This window comes from Erpetoichthys calabaricus, chromosome 2, assembly GCF_900747795.2.
Source record: "Erpetoichthys calabaricus chromosome 2, fErpCal1.3, whole genome shotgun sequence".
Taxonomy (NCBI): domain Eukaryota; kingdom Metazoa; phylum Chordata; class Cladistia; order Polypteriformes; family Polypteridae; genus Erpetoichthys; species Erpetoichthys calabaricus.
The window spans coordinates 109,815,240-109,836,666 of NC_041395.2; the positions used below are offsets into that span (position 1 = coordinate 109,815,240).

Below are 21,427 nucleotides of genomic sequence, written 5' to 3' on the forward strand. Positions count from 1 at the left end.
CATAAACTAGAAAAACATCCATAGGTCAAATTATCTGTGATCACATGAAATGAAAAGGCCACCTGGAGAAGCCAACCTTCCAGTGCTACAGTTCATCAATAAGAAGACACCAGGGTGGGTGTTCATGTATCTGTGTTCATTGATATGCAAATTACCCATCCAGCCATCTTCCTAACCCATTTACTTAGGTCAGGGTGGCAAAGTAATCCTTAAAATTACTCTTCCTTAAAAATTAAAATTTTGAAAATGTTTGTATGTAAAAATAGAACCTTTTTATTAGATGTAAAAGGAAAATGATCAAAAAAGGCTCATCAAAGGAATGTCAGGAATGCAAAAATATGGATAGATGTAGAAATGACACAAGTCTAGCTCACTGTATAAATATGGAAAAATATACTCGAAAGATATTTTCATGCAGAAAAACGTTGTCTCTTAAATAGTATAATAAGTATAATATTTCAGTTTTAGAGTGGAGAACTCAATTAAAAAAGGAAAGCAAGGCTATTTGAAAGCATACAGAATTATTAAAATTTTAATTTTACTTTTAGTGCTTAAAGAACATAAGAAAGAAATTGATATAGTTTCTCAGTTGTTTTTAATGATAGGTGTTATTAAATGCTTGTCATATAACACAAACACACAGATCAGTGTTGCTATGATTAGGTGAAGTAAAATGCCCAACAAGAGACTTGCGGAAGTCTTTGATCTCGACGGCTCCAAAGTCCATCCTAAAATAGCCTGCCAGTGGTCTGCCAGTTTTGCTTGTGTAAGTTCATTGACACTTTTTATAACAAAATTAGTACAGAAGGTTATTGGACAACCATCTTGTCCACTAGATCATTTTAAAATGACATAGGTAAGACTACAAGTTTTGGAAAAAAATACTACTGGTGGAGTGTTATCCTTTTGCAAAGCAAAAGTAAATATAATGTGTAAGTTTGACAGTGAAAAGCACACCTGCCTTATGCCTTCAAAGGCTTGGAAAAATGCAGAAACAGTTCAAATTAAAGCCACAGCTCATAAATCCACTTGACTGTGTGTACATCCTGGCTTGGTCACAGTTTGCGTTGAGTTTGAGTGTCTTTCTGTGTCTGTGTAGATATGCATTTGTTGTCTAGATAAAATTAATTTCTGTGCAATGTTTTTGCCCTGTTTGTGCTAATTAGGTTACACACAAACAGACAAATTCTTAATTGATGCAGCGATTGCAGTCTAGCCACCATTGCTCATTACTAAATCTGACCATAAATTACAAACTGCAAAAGCTTGATAACAACTACATTGTTTTTACTTTCAGTAACCCACTGCTGTATTTTGTTATATATATATAAGCTTTACTCAACTTTTGGCTGTTAATAAAAAGCATTTGAAGTTGCACTGAGTGACAAAGAGTAAGGGACATACCTGGATCCCCATTGCGACCTCGCTTTCCCCTTGCTCCAGGAGGGCCTAGTTTTAAAAATATTTGGTAGTTAGTCAATTGTTAGATGATAACAAATTAGAGAGCAGTTTTGTAGAAGTGAATCTTTAATTGTTTAAATTAATTAGTATTTATAAGTGAGGCACCTTGCCTTTAAATTGTTAAATTGCTGGCTGTTTTTACCATATTGGCATTGTATAAAAACAAACAAACATAGTAAGTGGTTACAATATTAGGCACATTTATCGAATTGTCAGTTGGGCTCACATTTTCCCTCAGGACAACCTGAATTCTTCAGTATATGGGCTCAACAACATGTCAAAAGTATGGCAGAGGGGGGTGATTGTCAATGTCACCTCCTAGGTGTATCATAGTTGTTGTATATTAATAAGTGGCAGCTCTCCACCGGTGCTAGAAGTAACCATCTCATCCAAAAGAATCTCATTTAAATTGAAATCTGGTGATTAGAAGAAGCCACTGAATTTGATGAATTCACACTCAAATTACTGGAAATATTTCAGGGCATTCCATGTATTATGATATAAAAGCACATTTACAGATGCCTTAAATCAGTGCCCTGGATCTGGCAATGGCATGCAAGCATTGCTCTGTAAATATCAAACATCCCATTAAGTGCTACAAAAACACCACAAGCTATTACAAAGTATGCATTAATCACACCATGCAGGAGAGATACATGGATTCACAGTTTTTCTAATATGGTAATCAATGTTAATTGGCAGGAACCTGAATTCTTGAGGCCAAGACAGGTTTTTCCAGTTCTCCTGTGACCATTGATATTGTCTCTTAACCAATTACAGCCATATGTTTTTGTTGTTTTGCTAACAGCAGGTGATTTTGTTGGGTTTCTCTCACTCTCTTGCACTGAGAGGTGAGAAAGAAAGAGAAATTGAGAAAGGTGAATATATAGATAGACTGGACTCGAAGATTCACATGCTGGTTATGCCTTCATTAGCTACGCATTTGATAAAGAAATGAATAATACCTTTCTTAAAATAACACTGCACTGCAGTCTGACACATACTATGGTAGGTGGCATGCAACAATTAAGTAAAAAGGAGATTTCAAGGACAAAAATGTTTATTGTAAAGTATAGATCATGCCAGTGAACTTGGTGACAGCGCTGCTGCCTCGCAGTTAGGAGACCTGGGTTCGCTTCCCGAGTCCTCCCTGTGTGGAGTTTGCATGTCCTCCCCTTGTCTGCGTGGGTTTCCTCCAGGTATTCTGGTTTCCTCCCACAGTCCAAAGACATGCAGGTTAGGTGCATTGGCAATTCTAAATTGTCCCTAGTGTGTGCTTGGTGTGTGGGTGTGTGTGTGTCCTGCGGTGGGCTGGTGCTCTGCCCAGGGTTTGTTCCTGCCTTGCGCCCTGTGTTGGCTGGGATTGGCTCCAGCAGACCCCCGTGACCCTGTATTAGGATATAGACAGACTGACTGACAAACTATATAAGACAGAAACACATTCCGCACATCACTGGACAGAGCAGTGTTTCCCATCCTCGGTCCTGTGGCCCCCCTGTGGCTGCAGGTTTTTGTTCCAACCAGATTCCTACTCAGTGACAACACCTGATAGCACTGATCTCATTTATATTAGCTGGTATTATTTTTCTTTTATCCTACATTCAGAAAAGCACAGCAGCATGATTTTTACATTTATAAGACATTTAGAAATATTTCTGCTTTTGCTATAGATTTAAATGCTTAATTCTCTTTTCTTGATTTCATCATATTTTGCCCTTTCTCTGTGCAGTTTTTCCCCTTTGTTGTATCTTATTAATGAGAATTAAAAATGAGCACAGCAGACACGCTAGCAAACACTGAATAAGCAAAGGCTGCAACTACTTTAGCATCAGATCCACTAATTAGTAAATAATGGATTAATTAAACAATTAGAACACCTAGAAAAGTAGAATGAAAATCAAGATGAAAATATTGTTAAAAAGAAAAAAACATTTTATTCCCATATAACTTCTTGGTACATTTTAATATATATGTATATATATATTTTTTTTCTTTTTCAACAAACTTTTTTATTTTCTAGATTGTTCCCAAAACACAGAACTTGGGAAATAACAGTTCACTTAAATAGCCCAGGAGTCCAATTAAAAACAGAAGATGGTTGGAACAAAAACCTGCAGCCACAGTGGGTCCCCAGGACCGAGGTTGAGAAACACTGGGATAGAGGAAAGTTCAAAGTTTGGTCCTATGGTCCTTGAGGTTGAATGCACTCAACAAGAGCACCATGTGTAGCGCGAAAAACATCCAAATGGTGGACCATTTCTTGCCACACACAGGTCAACTGGTCCCTAATTACTGAATTCACAGTCTCCTCAATTCAATGTCGCAAATCTTGAAGATTAGTGGGCACAGGTGCAACAAATATTCTTTCTTTAATGTACCCCCATAGATTAAAAATCACAGGGGGTAAGGTCCGGAGACCTGGGAGGCCATAGATGATGAGCAAGATCTTGTTGTCCACCTATTCCAATCCATCGTCCTGGAATGGTGTCGGTGAGGTAATGCCGGACCTCCAAGTGGAAATAAGGTGGGGCACAATCTTGCATGAAAATGAAGGCATTGGAATTGTCTTGAAGTTGAATTTTTAAACTTTGAACTTTCCTCTATCCAGTGATGTGCGAAATGTTTTTCTGGCTTATACAGTTTGTATGAAATACATTTTTGAAATCTGCTCTTTCATTTTGAATAGCGCTATATTCAAATTTTTGAATATTATAATTAAATTTGAACTAATTGGAGTTCAAAGTGAAGCCGTACTGAACCAAGGTCATGCAGCTCTAAAAATCCAAGAATAAAGGAATTTGTTTTATCATTTTGTTCTTGTTGAGCTTTGACCATGTTCTTTGTTTCCTTCATCCAAATAGACTCTGTTTGTTTTCATTTAAGACATGGAATTTAATGTTTCATATAGGCAGAACACCTAGGTTTAGACATAGTGAGCTCAGCTGAGCATTAATCCAAAGTGATCTCAAAAAGTCACGAGATCAGAGAAGATTAACTGATACATTAAAACAGATCATGGAGCGCAGTGAGGTTTTGCGATATGAGGGAGTGATGTCCAGAGAAACACTAAAAAGATTAAAGCAATACCTTGAAAGCACATCTATCCACATTTCAAGCCCTGTTTCAAAGAGTTTGTTGAAAAGTATACACACAAGTAATTCACTTCAGTTCCGCTTTTCCCGGTGACAGATGAAGTGATCGAGGCTTGATTTGTCTAGCACTGCAGATTGCCATACAGATACAGTAAGTACAGTAAGACTGTATTGAGTGCCCCCCTTTTGTGGCTTTAGAGATGGTGAGTTGATTCCACTGAAAAAATTCACATACTTTCTGACATTTTCAGATGTAAAGATCCATCCATTATCCAACCCGCTATATCCTAACTACAGGGTCACGGGGGTCTGCTGGAGCCAATCCCAGCCAACACAGGGCGCAAGGCAGGAAATAAACTCCGGGCAGGGCGGCAGCCCACTGCAACAGATGTAAAGATGAAAGATGTAAATGTAACTGGATGAGAAAGAGTAAAACGTTGCTTCTAAAATATAGATTCTGGCTTCAAAAAAGATCCCGATTATCACAGTTCTCTCTGCATACACATTGAGTCGGGTGCATTTTGAAAACTAGAGGAGAGAAAGGAAGAACTCAAAATTCCCTGAAAGATTTCTTTTCAGGAAATAATCAAAGGCAATAAAGAACGCAACTGTGGAAGGAACAAGAAAATGTCAAAATCTTACCCAGTCTAGTAAAAAATGAGTTGTTAACCCAGTCACTAGCATTTTCTCTGCTGGCTGCAATAGCAAAACAAAATTCGTCCAAGGCTGCCCAAATCTCTATAAACTATGACCTGACTAAAGGAAGACTACTACTTTCCTGCAGGGAAGTTGAACTCATTATTATTGTGCTCAAGAGACCCTTATTCTGTTAACTAGGGACTGACATAAAACTTCACTTTTCCATCCGCCCTGATTATTGATTTTTGGCAGCCTTTAATTTATTATTAAAAACATTTCCATATGCTTGGAAATGGGAAATTATGTGTGTGTTGGTTGGTGGAATGCCCACATGTGGCTACACAGAAATGTAGTTGTTCTTAAAGGCATTCATTTTTCCTCACAGTAATCAATCCTATTTTTCATAATAAAACATATCTGATGGATACAAAATATCTTTAGTGAGAGCCCATTGAAAGATATTATAAACTTGTCTATACAGTGGATTAGAATAGTGTTTCCTGAAAGGCAGCACAACACTCATCTTTCATTCTACTTTCACTCCAACCTGTCAATCACTTTTTATAAAAACAGATTTGTTGTTGAAATGTTTTAACTTACCTTGGCTGCTAAATCTTCATGAAGCAGCCAATGCCAGGGTTCAAGAAATCAGAATGACTTTAAAACATACAGTACATAGAAATAGACTTCAAAACATTTCAATAGAGTTTTCTTAGTTAAAATTAAGATCTGCGGTTCATATGTGGTGGTATTACACCATCCTTAAAATTTAACAGCTGAAGAGATTAAGGAGATGGATGGAAATAGGAACATGATAATCTAAGGTTTAGCTTAAGTGATCCTCCCAATATGCCACAAGGTGACCTCAAGTTTAAGAGTTCTGGTGGTGACGAGATGGGGTTGATTGGTTCCACTGTCAATGTTGCTTTTACAGATACTGATTCTGAATTCCTCCGATGGATGAAGTCCTTGTCTGGAGTTGGTTGACAAGACTCTACAGTAAATGGAATAAATGAGCTAGAAAATGAATGAAAGGTACTGAAGTTGCACCATAATCAGCTTGCTTTAACAATAGTACTAGTAGTACTACTATGTCTTACCGCTACTACAACTACTACTACTACTAATGTCTGAATTGCTTATGTAGTGGGTTATCGTGGACTACTTACTTGTGTAACAATAAGAAGAAACATGTTTAAAGTGAAGATTGTAAAATGTCTTCTTAAAAAGAACACTGAACATGGAAGACTTATTTTTTGAGGAGAAACTTTACTTTAGTTTTCTTATTTTGGATCCAAGATTGTAATGCCCAGATGGCATAGATTCTACTGGACCTGTTGAGTGTACACTGCATCTATAGTTAACTAAATATTTAGTTTATTGTTTTGCTCATTGGCATCAGTACACTAGGGCCATAAGAATGTTACACCGACTTGGTGCACACTGGAGTGTGCTGTAACCCACCGAGACATGAAACTTTCAACATTACCTGTGCCAAGTGATACGTTTTGTTCACTGCTGAGATGTACAGTTGGGTATACTTTATTTTTTTAACATACTGTGATTTTGTTATTACTTGTCCTATGCTTGCACAATTTAGGTCTTCAGATATTGCAATAACAGTTTCTCCCCTTAGGTTGCATTATTGTCTCGTCTGATTAAGCTGCAGGCAGAACCATGATGCACTGCAGGTTCAGCACAGGCAAAATTCCATAAATGAGGAAATCATTTAATTGCCTCAGGTAAACCCACTGTGTTCTCTTCTATTATTCATCCATCCATTTTCCAACCCACTGAATCCGAACACAGGGTCACGGGGGTCTGCTGGAGCCAATCCCAGCCAACACAGGGCGCAAGGCAGGGAACCAATCCCGGGCAGGACGCCAACCCACCGCAGGACACACATCTACACACCAAGCACACACTAGGGCCAATTTAGAATTGTCAGTCGACCTAACCTGCATGTCTTTGGACTGCGGGAGGAAACCGCAAAGATAAGACAAAATTAAAGAAAAGAATTGTTGATTCTGTAAATATACTGAGCTCGTATAAAACAAAATAAGGAAAAACATCAGTCTCAGAGATACAGAATCCTGAGCACTGCCTGTGTGGAGTCTGCTCCTTCTCCCCAATTTGCTCAGAATAATCAGAATTTAGATAGATTTAGACATTCTGAAGGTGGTGCCTTAGAATCTGATCTTCTCCAGGGGTCTCCAATCACAGTCCTGGAGGGCCGCAGTGGCTGCAGGTTTTTGCTCCAACCCAATTGCTTAATAAGAAGCACTAATTGCTCAAGTAACACTTCTGCTTCACTTTAGTTGTCTCGCTCATTAAGATTTTGAATGCTTATTGCTTATTTTCATCTTAAACAGCTGTATTCATTCAGTTTTTAATGGATCCTAATTAGCAATAACATGCGAATGACAAAAGAGACCAGCATTTCTCCATTTTGCTTGTTACCATTTACGCCAGTGTGTATTTATCTTGCATTATTTGGTTTAATTAAATACTTGGAAGGAAAGTAAAGAGAAAAAAGTGAATGATTGAGAATTGCTCGACCATTTTAGCCTTCAAATCATTTGGATGATATCCTTAGATAGGAGAAGAAAGTCTAGGATATGAGAATGACCTGACATAGCAGAGTTAAAGCACTAACAAGCCATGAAATTAAATTATTGGCAGAATTGCTTTCTAATTAAGCAACCGGGTTAGAACAAAAACCTGCAGCCACTGCGGCCCTCCAGGACTGTGATTGGAGACCCCTGTTCTATGCAAATTGTAAAACATAGCATACTGCTGTCTGATATCCATGACATGTTCTATTTTCCATTATTGAGACAATAACTTATAGGTCATAAAACGTTACCTTTAATAAAGAAACAACTATGACAAAAAATCATTAAAAAGTTTACTTTTTTTGCTGAAATGAAATAAAATTCTATTCATTGAGTGATTATTTCAATTTCTGTTCTTGTGAAGGACACAAAATGACTTACTGCCTGTTTAGGGACCTTTTTTGCATCAGCTGCACTGTGTATATTCAAAGCAAACATCTTTCAAAACTGTTTTACATTCTTAAGAGTATCAAACAGCAATATACGCAGAACAAATTAAGAAAAAACTTACTATGAGTGTCAAACTGGAGTATAAAAAACATGACTTACACAACATTAATCTTGTAAGTCTTGTCAGCACACAGAAGACACATTTCTGTGCTGATCTGCTAATATCTGGAATATTCAACATACTGATTTATGTTACCTTTGCTAATTGTGTGAGCATACAAAATAAATATCTTACAAATTATTTGAAAGAAAACTCGCTACTGCATTTTAACAGATGGAATCCTCATTACATACAGTAAAAGCAGATATTCATTAAGTATGTCACTTTTTGCACAAAATAAATGATAAATAAAAATAACTATAAAGTTATAGCATCTTAACTTGTAATGCCTAAGATGCCTAAACCAAAAGAGAACTTATTTATGCAAGAAGAACGTGCATTTTCAACATTAAATTGCTGAATGATCCTCCAGGCCAAAAAGCTTCCCCCTAACAATGGCAAAAGTGCAAGGGGAAAATTTTTCAAATAGAATGTTGTTTTAACTAAGTAATTATTCAAGATAATTTCCAGCTCCCCATTAATTCTTAAACTGCATTAATCAGGTTGACAAAATGCATAGATGGAGAAATAATTAGGAAGATGCTGGTATTGCTAATATCCTAATTGTGCTGTCTTACTGCTTCAGTGTCCAGATATTCAGTTTTTGCCTGTCACTGTCAGTGTGCAGTTTGCATACTTAGTTTTTGTGGATATTCTTCAGATGCTATATTTTTCATTTATATCCTTGGGATACACAGATTAGATTATTTTGCACCTTTAATTTGGCCTCATTTGAGTGAGCGTGGGCTTTGCACCCAGTGCTACATGGATACACTCCAATCACTTTCTCTAACAGAGGGGCACCCTGGCACCCTTCAAGTGGCTCAGTTTTGATAGCCCCCGGGGGTTAGCGAGAGAAGTGTGCAGGATGCAAGGCCCCCTAGTTTAATAATAATAATTCTTTCATTAACATTTATATAGCACTTTTCTCACTACTCCAAGTGCAATCCTTGCAGGAAGAACCTGGGATGCGAACCCATGATCTACTTAGCTTAATAGGCAATTGGCATAACAATACAAGTCTTATCCACATTAGTCCATTAATTAAGGTTTGCCTATTTGATGAATAATTCATATTGTCCCCTTTATAGAGAGTGGAAATAACATAATATTGCTTTTTTATATATATTTTTTTTTTATAATGATAATACTCTTCAGGTGGAGTATTTTTCAATAAAGTCTTTTGGTAATATTCACACTACAGGGCTGTACAGGGCTAATCATTTTTGACCCTGCTCTTGCCCATGTCTTACAGGTTTTCATCACACTTCAACCACTTAAACTCAGAGCCAATTTTATTCTAACTACTGTATATTTATTTCAACTTTACTCTTACCCACTCCACTCCACTCACGGCACTAAAATTATGTCCCACACAGAAGGTGGCAGGTGCTGAAACTCCCGTGGGACTCCTACAAGAAAATATTTCTTTAAGGGCTATCTTGTGGTGTGTAAATTTACTTAAAGCTTAGCAAATTAGACTGTATCTGATGGCAAAATATGCTGACAAACAAAAATCCAGACATTTGTCTCTCACCTGTCAGTTGTAATGCTACCAGCAAATGATAGCTTAGCTCATTCTTTGTCAGGGGGTGCATGATGAGTGATGACTTAGACCTGAAGTGCCTAATGTATGATTATAGTATGCTAAAACTTTTGATGAGATATTGCAGCAGGTCTCCACTCTCATAAGTCATAGTAGAAAAAAGTATGTAGGCCTATATTTTTTATTTTTTTCAAGGGTTTCAAATCATGATTTTTGAAGGCCTTTTCAATATTAGAGATATATTTAACTGCCTCCACTAAAACGCAATTTCTCACTAAGCCAGGTACAAAAAAATCTTTTGAAGATTTTGAAGAAATTATTCAGCTCATATCTTTTTTCTTGACCACCCACTCCCAGCCGCAGCACTATAATTATCCCTTGCAACACAAAGAATTCAGTTGGTATTTAGAGATAATATATGTAGTCTGACAAAAGTAGCTTTGAAAAATTTCTCCTAATTTCAGTATTGTGCAAATCTTGGCATAGTCAACTCACAGCCAAACTTAAAAGAAGTGGTGAGGCGGCCTTCTGCTGTTATGCACCTAAAATCTGGAATAGCCTGCCAATAGGAATTCGCCAGGCTAATACAGTGGAGCACTTTAAAAACCTACTGAAAACACATTATTTTAACATGGCCTTCTCATAACTTCACTTTAATTTAATCCTGATACTCTGTATATCCAATTCATTATAATAACTATTCATTCAAAATCTGTACTAACCCCTACTCTCTCTTCTGTTTCCTTTTCCGGTGTCCTGTTGGTGGTGGCGTGCGCCACCACCATCTACCCAAAGCACTATGATGTTCCAACAATGATGGATGGATTAAAAGCCAGAAGTCTGTATAACCATCAGCATCAAGTGACTCCGTGAAAAACCCGAACTACAAAGAGGACTATTTCATTTATGTTAGGTAGAATGCCCAGAGGGGACTGGGCGGTCTCGTGGCCTGGAACACCTACAGATTTTATTTTTTTCTCCAGCCTTCTGGAGTTTTTTTTTTGTTTTTTTCTGTCCACCCTGGCCATCGGACCTTACTCCTTTCTATGTTAACTAATGTTGTCTTATTTTAATTTCTTATTTTGTCTTTTATTTTTCTTCTTTACATTATGTAAAGAACTTTGAGCTACTTTTTGTATGAAAATGTGCTATATATATAAATGTTGTAATGTGTTAAACATTTTTTTGCCTAACTAGCTGGCAGCAGAAGAGTAAGTTAAGTTAAGAGAAAGTTAATTGCAGCTCCTTACAAAGTCATTAGCAAGCAAGCTAGTTCAAAGTCTGACACAATAAGCACGGCAGAAAATGAAAGTTGTGAAGATGAAGGAATTATTAGAAAAAATGGTACAGAGGGCAAAACAAAAACCATAAAATGTTGTTAAGCTAGTGTTGTTGAGAACTAGGAAATCTTTACGTGCTGTATTCTGAATATTTCTTTTTTTAGTTAATGGACGTTTTATACCAATGTACCAGTGTACAGGCCAGACATGATATCCAGTAACCAGAATGGAGGCAGAACCTTTGCGTTTTTCCCTTTTGATTCTGATTTTGATTCACAGGTGCGTGTTTTTTGCTCCTACACTATTCAGTTCTTGTATGGACTGGGTTTTAGGCAGGGTCGTGGGGTCCAACAGCTGTGGGGCATCTGTTGGTGAAGAAAGATTCACGGATCTTGACTTTGCTGATGATGCTGTGATCTTCACAGAGTCAATGGAGGCTCTGATCAGGGCTCTTGAGAGACTGAGCAAGGAGTCTGAGTGTCTGGGCCTGCGAGTGTCCTGGATAAAAACCAAGAACCGGGCCTTTAATGACCTCTTAGGCACTGCCATCAGCAGTGTGTCTGTCTGCAGAGTGTTGACATTCATGTCTCTGGTGACTCTTCCTATGAAGTCAGTAGACAGATTTGGAGAGCATGGAGGGTCATGAGGTCGCTTGAAAGGGTTGTGTGGTGCTCCCAATATCTATGGAAAAGGACGAAGGTCCAAGTCTTTAGAGTCCTGGTGCTTCCTGTCTTGCTATATGGTTGTGAGACATGGACGCTATCCAGTGACCTGAGACGAAGACTGGACTCCTTTGGTACTGTGTCTCTCCGGAAAATCCATGGGTACCGGGGATTTGACTTTGTGTCGAATGACTGGTTGCTCATGGAGTCCCAAATGAGGCACATTACCTGCATTGTGAGGGAGCTTCAGTATTGGCACTACAGCCGTGTGGCATGATTTCCCGAGGGTGATCCAGCTTACAGGATCCTCACTGTTTAGCTTGACCAGGCCAAGGGGACGCCCACGTAACACCTGGCTGCGGTAGATAGATGGTCATTTCCAGAGGGTGGGACTGGACTATGTGTCTGTCTGGGGGGGTTGCCAACCAGGACCCCACGCTGTTTCGTCGTGTAGTGCTCCCTAACCAGACCTGACCTGAAAATTGTATATTTTGAAGGTTTAATTTCATGTTTCAATTTGAATTTTATTTCTTTGTTTGAAAACATTTTTATTCCTGACTGCATCACATCCCCATCTTGAAAACCACTGCAAACAGACAATGAGTTGCTATGGGATATTGTCTCGTTGCTAGGGACTGCCCTCCTGATGTGAGCTAATAAAGTATGATGTAGTGGCATCAGCTGCTTTGACTGCAATATCAGTTCAACCAGTGAATCGGTTAAGGAATAAAAATTCAGATTTTCATTCCTGCTCCTTTTTTATTTGGTTGTTAAAAAGGATTTTCTTGGTGAATAACTTTTTGCAATTCCATTCTGACTATCATTATGGTTAATACCTCCAGTGAGAAAAACACATTTTTGCACTCTGAAATATTTTTCCTTTGTCTTTGAGTTTATTTCTTGGTCTTCAAGAAAAATAAACGTTTCTATCTCCTGATCAGCTTAAAAAAACACAATGCCAATGGGAAACTTGGTGTGGCTGGTTTGAAAAAGATGATGGGTGATGGGTATCCATGTTGCTAGTTTTCAGGTTGTTTGTGTTTTTCATAACTTTTATCAATTAAAAGTTTTTTCATATTTTTACCATTCATTCCACCTAAAGCCAAAGGTTTTCAATAGGGTTAAGGGGACTTGGCCTAAGTGGATTGGAGTAAGCTGAAGCTGATGGAACCACTTGAGATTATGAATGTTTTGTGACATGGCCCATTATCATGCAGGATATATTTGTGTGAAAAGGGCAGGCAGAAGAAGCGTTTTGTGTCACACATGCCACAATGCTCGATTCACCTGATGTACAGTGTCACATACAGGTGTGTGGGAAGCAGCTAAAGGGTACGAAAGATGGTAATCCCCTGCTGGACCAGGGGGTGTCATTGAACACTAACCCTTTCTTTCTTTCTCCTGCAGACTACCTGAGTGAAATCATGCCTAAGGCTGTCAACATCATTTCCAGTTCCAGATCCGATGATGTCGCTTCCTCCACCCGACTATAAAAACACCATCTTGTTAACAATGAATCAGTTCTGTTTTGTACTCAAGTCTGTAAAGACATATTGGTGATTTTTTTTCTCTTTTTCCATATGAATTTCCAAGTATATGGGGTGGCTACCCCTAATTTTTTTCTGTATTCTTCTCTTTTATTTACAACAGTAAGCTGCTTCATTTATGACATTTATCTCTCTCCCACCGATACTTTAAGCATAGATTTTATCTTTCCTAGTTTGGCAATGGCCTGTTGTATTAGTTGCTTGATTTAGGATGCGCTTATAGTAATTTTCTTTTTCTTATCATGATGGATCTCTTTGTTGTCTACTAGCTAACTTATGGAGATTTTCTCACATCCATTCGTCTGTTACCTGTAACATCATGCTTTGTGACACACCAGTTTTTTTCCAGTCTTGTTAAGCCTAAAACTACAGAAAATTTTTTTTCTTTTTGCGAAAATTAAATATATTTTTGTGGACAACTTTATGGAGATCTGGTGAGGGGGCCATTTTGGTCTGGAGGCCCACTGGCGTCCCCTATGTCAAAGCCTCCAAACCATTCCAAGATACACATATCAAGCTGGAGATTTTATGTTGCATATGCAGAAGTATGACTTGCCCATTAGACCAAATCTATTGATATTTATCAGCTTAAACAATATTTTCAGGTAAAGTGAAGTTTAGCTTACTTAGAATGTACATACAGTAAGTGCAGAGGATAATTTAATGTAAAGACTTCCAATCTACCAGTAGTGATACATTATTTGTTTTATTTATGTGATAATGGCTTTACAAGAAATACATTTATTGTGAAACAGAAATGAAGATCTGCTGAGCATAACACAACTTCCTGTATCAATTTAGAAAATACAGTATATGCCTAGATTGATTAAATAAGCCTTTAAAACTTGACCTCAAAAAATGGAAATTAAAACAGAGATGCTAAGATGGTGGGAAAAATGTTTGGGCATTTGAAATATGGATGTGAAAGACCATGTAGGGAATTTAATGGCAAGATCATAAGACAAACAAATCCAACATGCTAAAGTTAGATCAAGATTCATCCCATATAAAATCCTTTCTATACCATAAGAAGAACTTGCTAAGATAAAGTATGAGAAAGAAATTTTGATGAAAGAAGTATCCAGGGAATTACTACAAAGAAAATCAACAACAGAATAACTACGAATAATGGTATTAAGGAAAATAAACTAAAAATTGACTTACAGTATGTGAATAGATAGATAGATAGATAGATAGATAGATAGATAGATAGATAGACAGATAGATAGATAGATAGATAGATAGATAGATAGATAGATAGATAGATAGATAGATAGATAGATAGATAGATAGATAGATACTTTATTAATCCCAAGGGGATTCACATATATAATAAATATTATAATGAATATCTAGCCTCAGTAATAAGCAGCAAGGATTGGGGAAAATGAATTCCTGGAATTCACTATTGAGGAGAATGCCAGTGAAGATAACTCTTGCTGACCTATGATTTCAGTGATACCAAGTAATTCATTCTGATATTCTACAAAAAAAAAACGAAGTGGTTATCTGGTTTCTATGTTTTGATTTTGACTTAAACATCTCTTGTAGGACAACCTGTAGATATCACACTTTTCCATAACAATGTTCTAGTGTTGGGCATCTTCACACTTGCCTAAATATTCCCCATGAAGCAGCTTATTAGCAGGCAGAAATTGAACTATGGTCCAGACATTGAGTGGTGACAACAATGTCCACTGTACTATTGTGACACCTTTCAAAAATACTGATAAACATAATCAAGCCTTCTGTATTACAGTGCTGCATATTACAGTAAATAAAATATATTTACAGTTGTGTATTGCAAAATTATTATTACTTTAAGTAAAGGATGCCTATTCATGTGTGTACATACTGAATGCTTCATGTGTTCATCCTCTTTCCTGAAATAACTAAGTTGCATATATCCATCCCCAAGGAGGGTCACATGACTCTGAGGTAAGGGGTCACAAAATGGAATCAGACCACCATGCTGTCCTGTCTGTGTGTGGCCCCAACCATTGCCACATACCATAGCTTTATTTGTTATTCAGAGTAGTTGTAAGCTTAAACTTCAGTCCAGGATGACATTTTTGTAGTTTTGCCAGCTGTACTTTGGATTGTCATTGTCATTTAGTGCAACTTCTTTTTTTTCAATGAAGTGCTTACCCTTCTTACTTTCGATATGGGCAGTTTTTTTTTAGTTTAAAGCTCACTAAGCTTTGGTAGGTTGAAGGATTATATAATACATCTTGTAATTGAAAGGATTGGTGTGACAACTTTTAGTAATTATAACTTCATGTAAATCCTGCCGATTATTGCATACTACAAGTAAGAATTTCATTGTACTCTGTTCACATGACAATAATGACTCAATAAACCCTTTAAGCTCACATATTAAAGAAGGAACAGTACTAGAAAATTCAAATATATTTGCCACTTACACTTGGGTTTCTTTGTTCTTATCCAAGATCTCACCTAATACAAGTAATGCCCATTCTATAGTTTAACTCTTGTCTTTGGCTGTAACAATCCAATCTCTTTTTTGTTCACTCAGACTATGTACCCCTTATTCTATAACTATATTAAGGGTGATTTTACCAGTTCTATTGTCTTCTTTTAATAAGCCAACTAGAAAACCCAGAGAGCACTGTGGTCCAATGATTAGGCCTGAACTTCAAAACTGCACGGGACAGGTTGCTGTCGTTTCCCATAAAGATGACAAGGAGGAATTCTGGGAAGTCCAACTTTAGAAAATGGAAAGAAAGACAAAAGGCCAGCCCTTTACAGTCAAATGGCTACAGAGAGATTTTGTGAAGGGCCAGAAAAATCGTAAAGAGCAATTCAACTGAGATGATTCAAACCCAATCTAAGAATATGCCCCGAATAATATCTTATTTATAATTAGAAGTTCCCCATTATCTAGGTGGAGATATTGTATTTTTTTGACTGCTTGGAATATATTTTACTGAAAAGTTAATAAAATAACAGCTGACATGTCTGTATTTCAAAATATACTTAATGGTCTTGTGTATGGCTCACTTAGCGCTGCCCTTGCAGTCACACTATCGATAGCTAGATAACTCTGTGGCTTAAATCATGAGTAGTATAACATTCCATTCTCATGTCCACTTGGTCCAAATCATTGTCACAGGGGGCCAGACCCTAGTAGAGCAGCATTAGGTACAAGGCAGGAACAAACCCCTGAACAAGGCACCAGTCCGCCACTGGGCTCACTCACATACACACCCATAGAATCATCATTTAGACCAACATGTGGATCTTTTGAAGAAAAAAAAAACAGACAGGGAAAATGCAAAAACTAATAATTTAATAATTATTAGGGCACAATTGAAACACAAGGAGCTGGATCTAATAAGCTGCTACTGTGTCAACATGCTGTCCTCCAAGAGGTAATAACAGGTGAAAATGATAAATACCGGGCTACAACTTGTTTAAAAAATGGCATATTTGGTGATAGAGAATTGTGAATCTAAAATTATTAATCCCAGCTATAGTTAAATGGTTTGTGAAAATTTTTAAAAAGTAACATTTTTTACTTAGTGGCTTTTCAAACCTTTATAGGTTTAAGTGTGATGAAATTTTTGGGACTCAAGTAATGAAATCCAATAAATAAATCAGAACTCATACTTTTGACAGTTCAGTCTTAACACAGTATGTCACAAAGCCAATGAAATCAACATTAAAGTACATTTCTTTTTTCTTTTCACCGAGTCCTATTATTCTGAGTTTCCTGTGACTTCAAGAATGCAATCCTGAAATAAACTGAGCTCAGGGTTAAATAACTTCCTGGTGAAAACAACTGCATAAATCCATGCACACAAATAATCTAGCTAGCTTTTCCCATTGCTGCCAGTCTGTTACTCATATTTCAAGGACATGCTTAATAAGCAGAAAACACAATCCCTTCCACTTCATTGAATGTATGACTTCCTGATCAACCTACTGTGTTTGGCTTCATTGTCTAAACAGCAAGTATACATCCTCGTCAGTGCCAAAAGCCAGGACAAGTTCATGATTCAAAATTAGTGGTAAGACTGTCATCCTATCCTGTCTGGGCTGAGTTCTTTTTCATTACAAGAAAACACATTAATCTATGACCATGTATTGACTGCAGTATTCGTAAAAATCACCTAAACATCTTCCTTTGGATGCAAGCCCTACATTTCATAGTTGCCTATAAACTTAGTTTAAGAAATGTTTATAAATTAAGATAAAATTAAGAGTGTAACAATTGGAAAGCAATACATAACTAAGTTACTTTATCCATCCATCTATTTTTAAGGCCATTTTATCTACAGTAGTTCAGCGTCGCAACTAGACCTCTTCCTGGTAGTATTGGTAGTATTCTGCCAGAGGGGAAAAGGCAGTAACTTTTGAAATTAAGAGATCAGAAGAGAAGATTTTAACCAGAATACAAGGTGAAGTTTCAGAGTTAGGAGGTCAAACAGATCTTTCGTCAAATTAATAATGCAACCGTAAATTAAGGCAGAAAAACATTGTGCTAGGTTTGTCTTCCCAGACAGCAGTAACTATAAAATTGTACACAAAATCTTTTTGTTTTCTCAGAAAACTGGAATAATTGGGAAGTGTACGGTGGTGACCTTTATACCATTGGGATGGTGACATCATGTGTCGCAGATCTCTAATGATTGTCCTTAGCAAAGCAGTAGCAACAACTCCGCAAAATGGCAGTACTCACAGAAAAAACAAAGGTACATAAAGGTGCAAAAATATTTTAACTTTATTAAATATAATTTTAATGAAAAAGTATTATGAAAATCGAAATGTACATATTCCAATGCCTAAAATTGGTATTGAAAATGTCAGTGAAATAACAAACGAGCAGACCCCCGTGACCCTGTAGTTAGGAAATAGCAGGTTGGATAATGGATGGATGGATAACAAACGAAACTTAACAGGTATAAAACAAATGCCAGTACTAAACCATGATGGGATGCCAATACATTACAAGGCACCTTAATGCAAAAATATTACAATAAACAGGCAATGCCTTTTGAACCAAAGATATGCTTGCATTATGTCATATCTGCGTTTTACCTGTATGCTCTAAATGATACTTGTAGTTTTATAAAAAATCAAAAGGACCACATTTCTGGGGACGTGTTGACTCTGCGTTTGCCAATTAGGAGAAATGAAAGCTTTATATGAACTTTATAGTATATTTAAAGTACGAGAAAAAATCATGCTTACAACCTGTCAATTGACTGATCCCTTTTTAGCAGAATCAGCACCAGAATAAATTCAGCGGGGAGACCAATGCTTTTTGCGGGATGGTTGGGAGGGGTGGTGGTGATGATGCATGATTACAATACAAATAAAACAGAAGTATTTTTGATTTATCTGAGACTGCATATGTATAGACCAGAGCAAGCAGAACTTCATCCTAACCAACATAACACCACACTTTTACTCACCCAGCCCAGAGTCAACCAAAAATTGAATGCATCAAACACATGTAAGGTGGCAACTGTGCATACATGGGCTTATGCATACAGAACACCCAATGCATTGCACGAAATATACAGTAAAACAATAAAATAAAATAAAACAACATTTTTAAAAATTAAATATGTGAAGGCATAAAAATGAATCAATGGCTCTTTCATAACTTACACTAACAAAACTACACAGTTAATATAACATAGGTAAATAAAATCTGCACTAATTTTTGATACTTCTAGGTTGAAACACATATATACAAAGGCAGTTGTTAAGTGACTGATAACCAGAACACATCATTAGAAGAAGAGAACCTCTGAAGCAGTCATGTGATCAAAAACTCAACAAACCGATTCCCAAAAAAACTGAAACATTTTATATTTTTCACCAAATGCTTTTTTTATTATGTGGCACCATCCATGCTTTTTAGCCATTTCACCTTTGTAATCTTATATAGGCCAGGCACAAAAAAGAGGACGCTGAAGATTAAACCTTTCAACTTTATAACTAATGAAAACAAAAGGCAATATCTATAAAATAGTCAGATCACACATTATGTCCTTCTAGTTAGTTTTAGTTGAAAACAAATCTAACATTTTTCTTTATGGTTTTATTGTATGTGTATAATTCAGCTTGTGCTTTAGCCCTTGTATTGGGTTATGCTTAATTAAACACCACTTATGTAGATATCAAACACTTAAATGGCCAATGCTATTTCTTGTGCATGATGTGCTAGGATATTTCACAATCTTTAGGCCTGTAAAATATGTAAAAAAAAAAAAATCATACAAAGGTTAATTTGTGTCCAATACCCTTTGCCAAAATACCATGCTTGCATGTAATTATAAGAACATAAGAAATTTGGCAAATGACAGGAGACCATTCAGTCCATCAGGCCTGTTTGTTTAGCTAATAGATAAGATGTCCCAATATGTCATCCACATTCAAAAGGTTTCTGTTTCAACTACATGTCTTATTAGTTTGTTTCAGAGTACCACAACTCTTTATGTAAAGAAGTGCTTCCTGATTTCAGTTTTAAATGCACTTAATTTCCACGGATGTCCTCGAGTTCGTGATTCACCTTTAGGCTGAACGAATGTTGCTGGAGTTATTTGTGGAGTTCATCACTAATTTGCAGTTTTTAAATTACATCATCTAAATTTTTAGATGTTGGTTAATCAGGCTGTTTATTATGTGTTACTTAAAAACTTCCACCACTGAATTGAATGAGTTTGTTAATTACCTATTTTGTTTTACCTGAATTTTCTACATGTGTAATTTCGATTAGACAAAAGACCTTTGGTACTGTGTGTCTTCAGAGAATCCTTGGTAACAGCTGATTTGACATTATAACGAATTTGCAGTTGCTCGTGGAGTCCCTAATGAGGCAAATTACCAGCATTTTGAGGGAGAGTCAGTTATGGCAATAGAGCCATGTGGCACGATTCCCCATGGATGATCTAGCTGACAGGATCCTCACTGTTGAGGACCCGAGCAGCTGGACCTGGCCAAGGGGACGTCCACATAACACCTGGCTAGATGGTCATTTCTGGAGGGTGGGACTGGACTGCATGTCTGCCTGGGGGGGGGTTGCCAGCCAGGATACCGAGCTGTTTCGTCGTGTGATGGGTGCGGCAATACTCTGTAACAGTGCATACTCCCCAACCTGACCTGACCTGTAATTTCAGTTCTGGGTTCTCAAATTGTTTCAGTCTTTTAGAAAAGGCTTTGCTCCTATGCACTTGGGGGATTGGACTTTATAACACAAAGTAGTTAATTTAATTACTGCCACTGATTTATCATATGACCCTATGCAAGTCGTTAACCTGCCTGTGCTCCAGCTGTAAAAAAAAAATGTATAAAAAATTGTAATGTATTTTGATCTTGTAAGTCTCCGTAGGTAAAAGTACCAACTAGGTATCTCAATGACTACATACTCTGGTTATCATTTTTGGGATTACTGAAAACACTGAAAGAGTCGCATAATATCTTCAATGTTATTTTATGCTCCCAGAATTGTTTTCCAGTATAACTGGAGCAAGAGATTTCACTGGGTGAAATTTTCCAAAAGTACTTCTAAGAGGTCTTCCACAGACATTCTCCCATTTGAACAGATTATTCAAATTATTTCATCTTCAATATTTTCTGCTATGGCACCCTTCATTAAAGACAGACTTGGATCTCTCACCTACATTAATCACTTTCAAACAATAAAAGGCAAGTGAAAAAACCCTTTTAACATTTATAAGCATAAAATACATTTTCAATTACAGTAATAAAGAGAAGCAAAATGTTTATCCTATTGCTACGTGAAGAGGAGCTTTAAGATCATATTTAAACCACAAGTTATTTCTGAAGTAATTGACAATTCAAAAGATACCTGTAGATTGTAAACCATATTTGTGGTTAAGTATAAACATTGCTGTTCATTATTGCTTTCTGCGTTCTTAAGGAGACTGATATCAGATTTTACTGGTCAATATAAAATTACCCCCTAAAGATATCCTGCCACTTACAGACTGGTCGTGCCTGGTATGTTTCAGGTATTCAAGTCTATTTACTGAAAACAGTA

The 21,427-nt window shown here is 36.9% G+C and overlaps 1 protein-coding gene across 1 annotated transcript in view; it reads right to left on the minus strand.

Moving 5' to 3' along the window:
* The window catches only part of LOC127526613 (collagen alpha-1(XXV) chain-like), a 105,113-nt gene that overhangs the window by 1,379 nt on the left and 82,307 nt on the right, over positions 1-21,427 (minus strand). Inside the window, exon 3 of the mRNA XM_051922511.1 lies at positions 1,405-1,449. Coding sequence (XP_051778471.1) covers positions 1,405-1,449 — 45 coding nt within the window. The remainder of the gene's footprint in view (positions 1-1,404; positions 1,450-21,427) is intronic.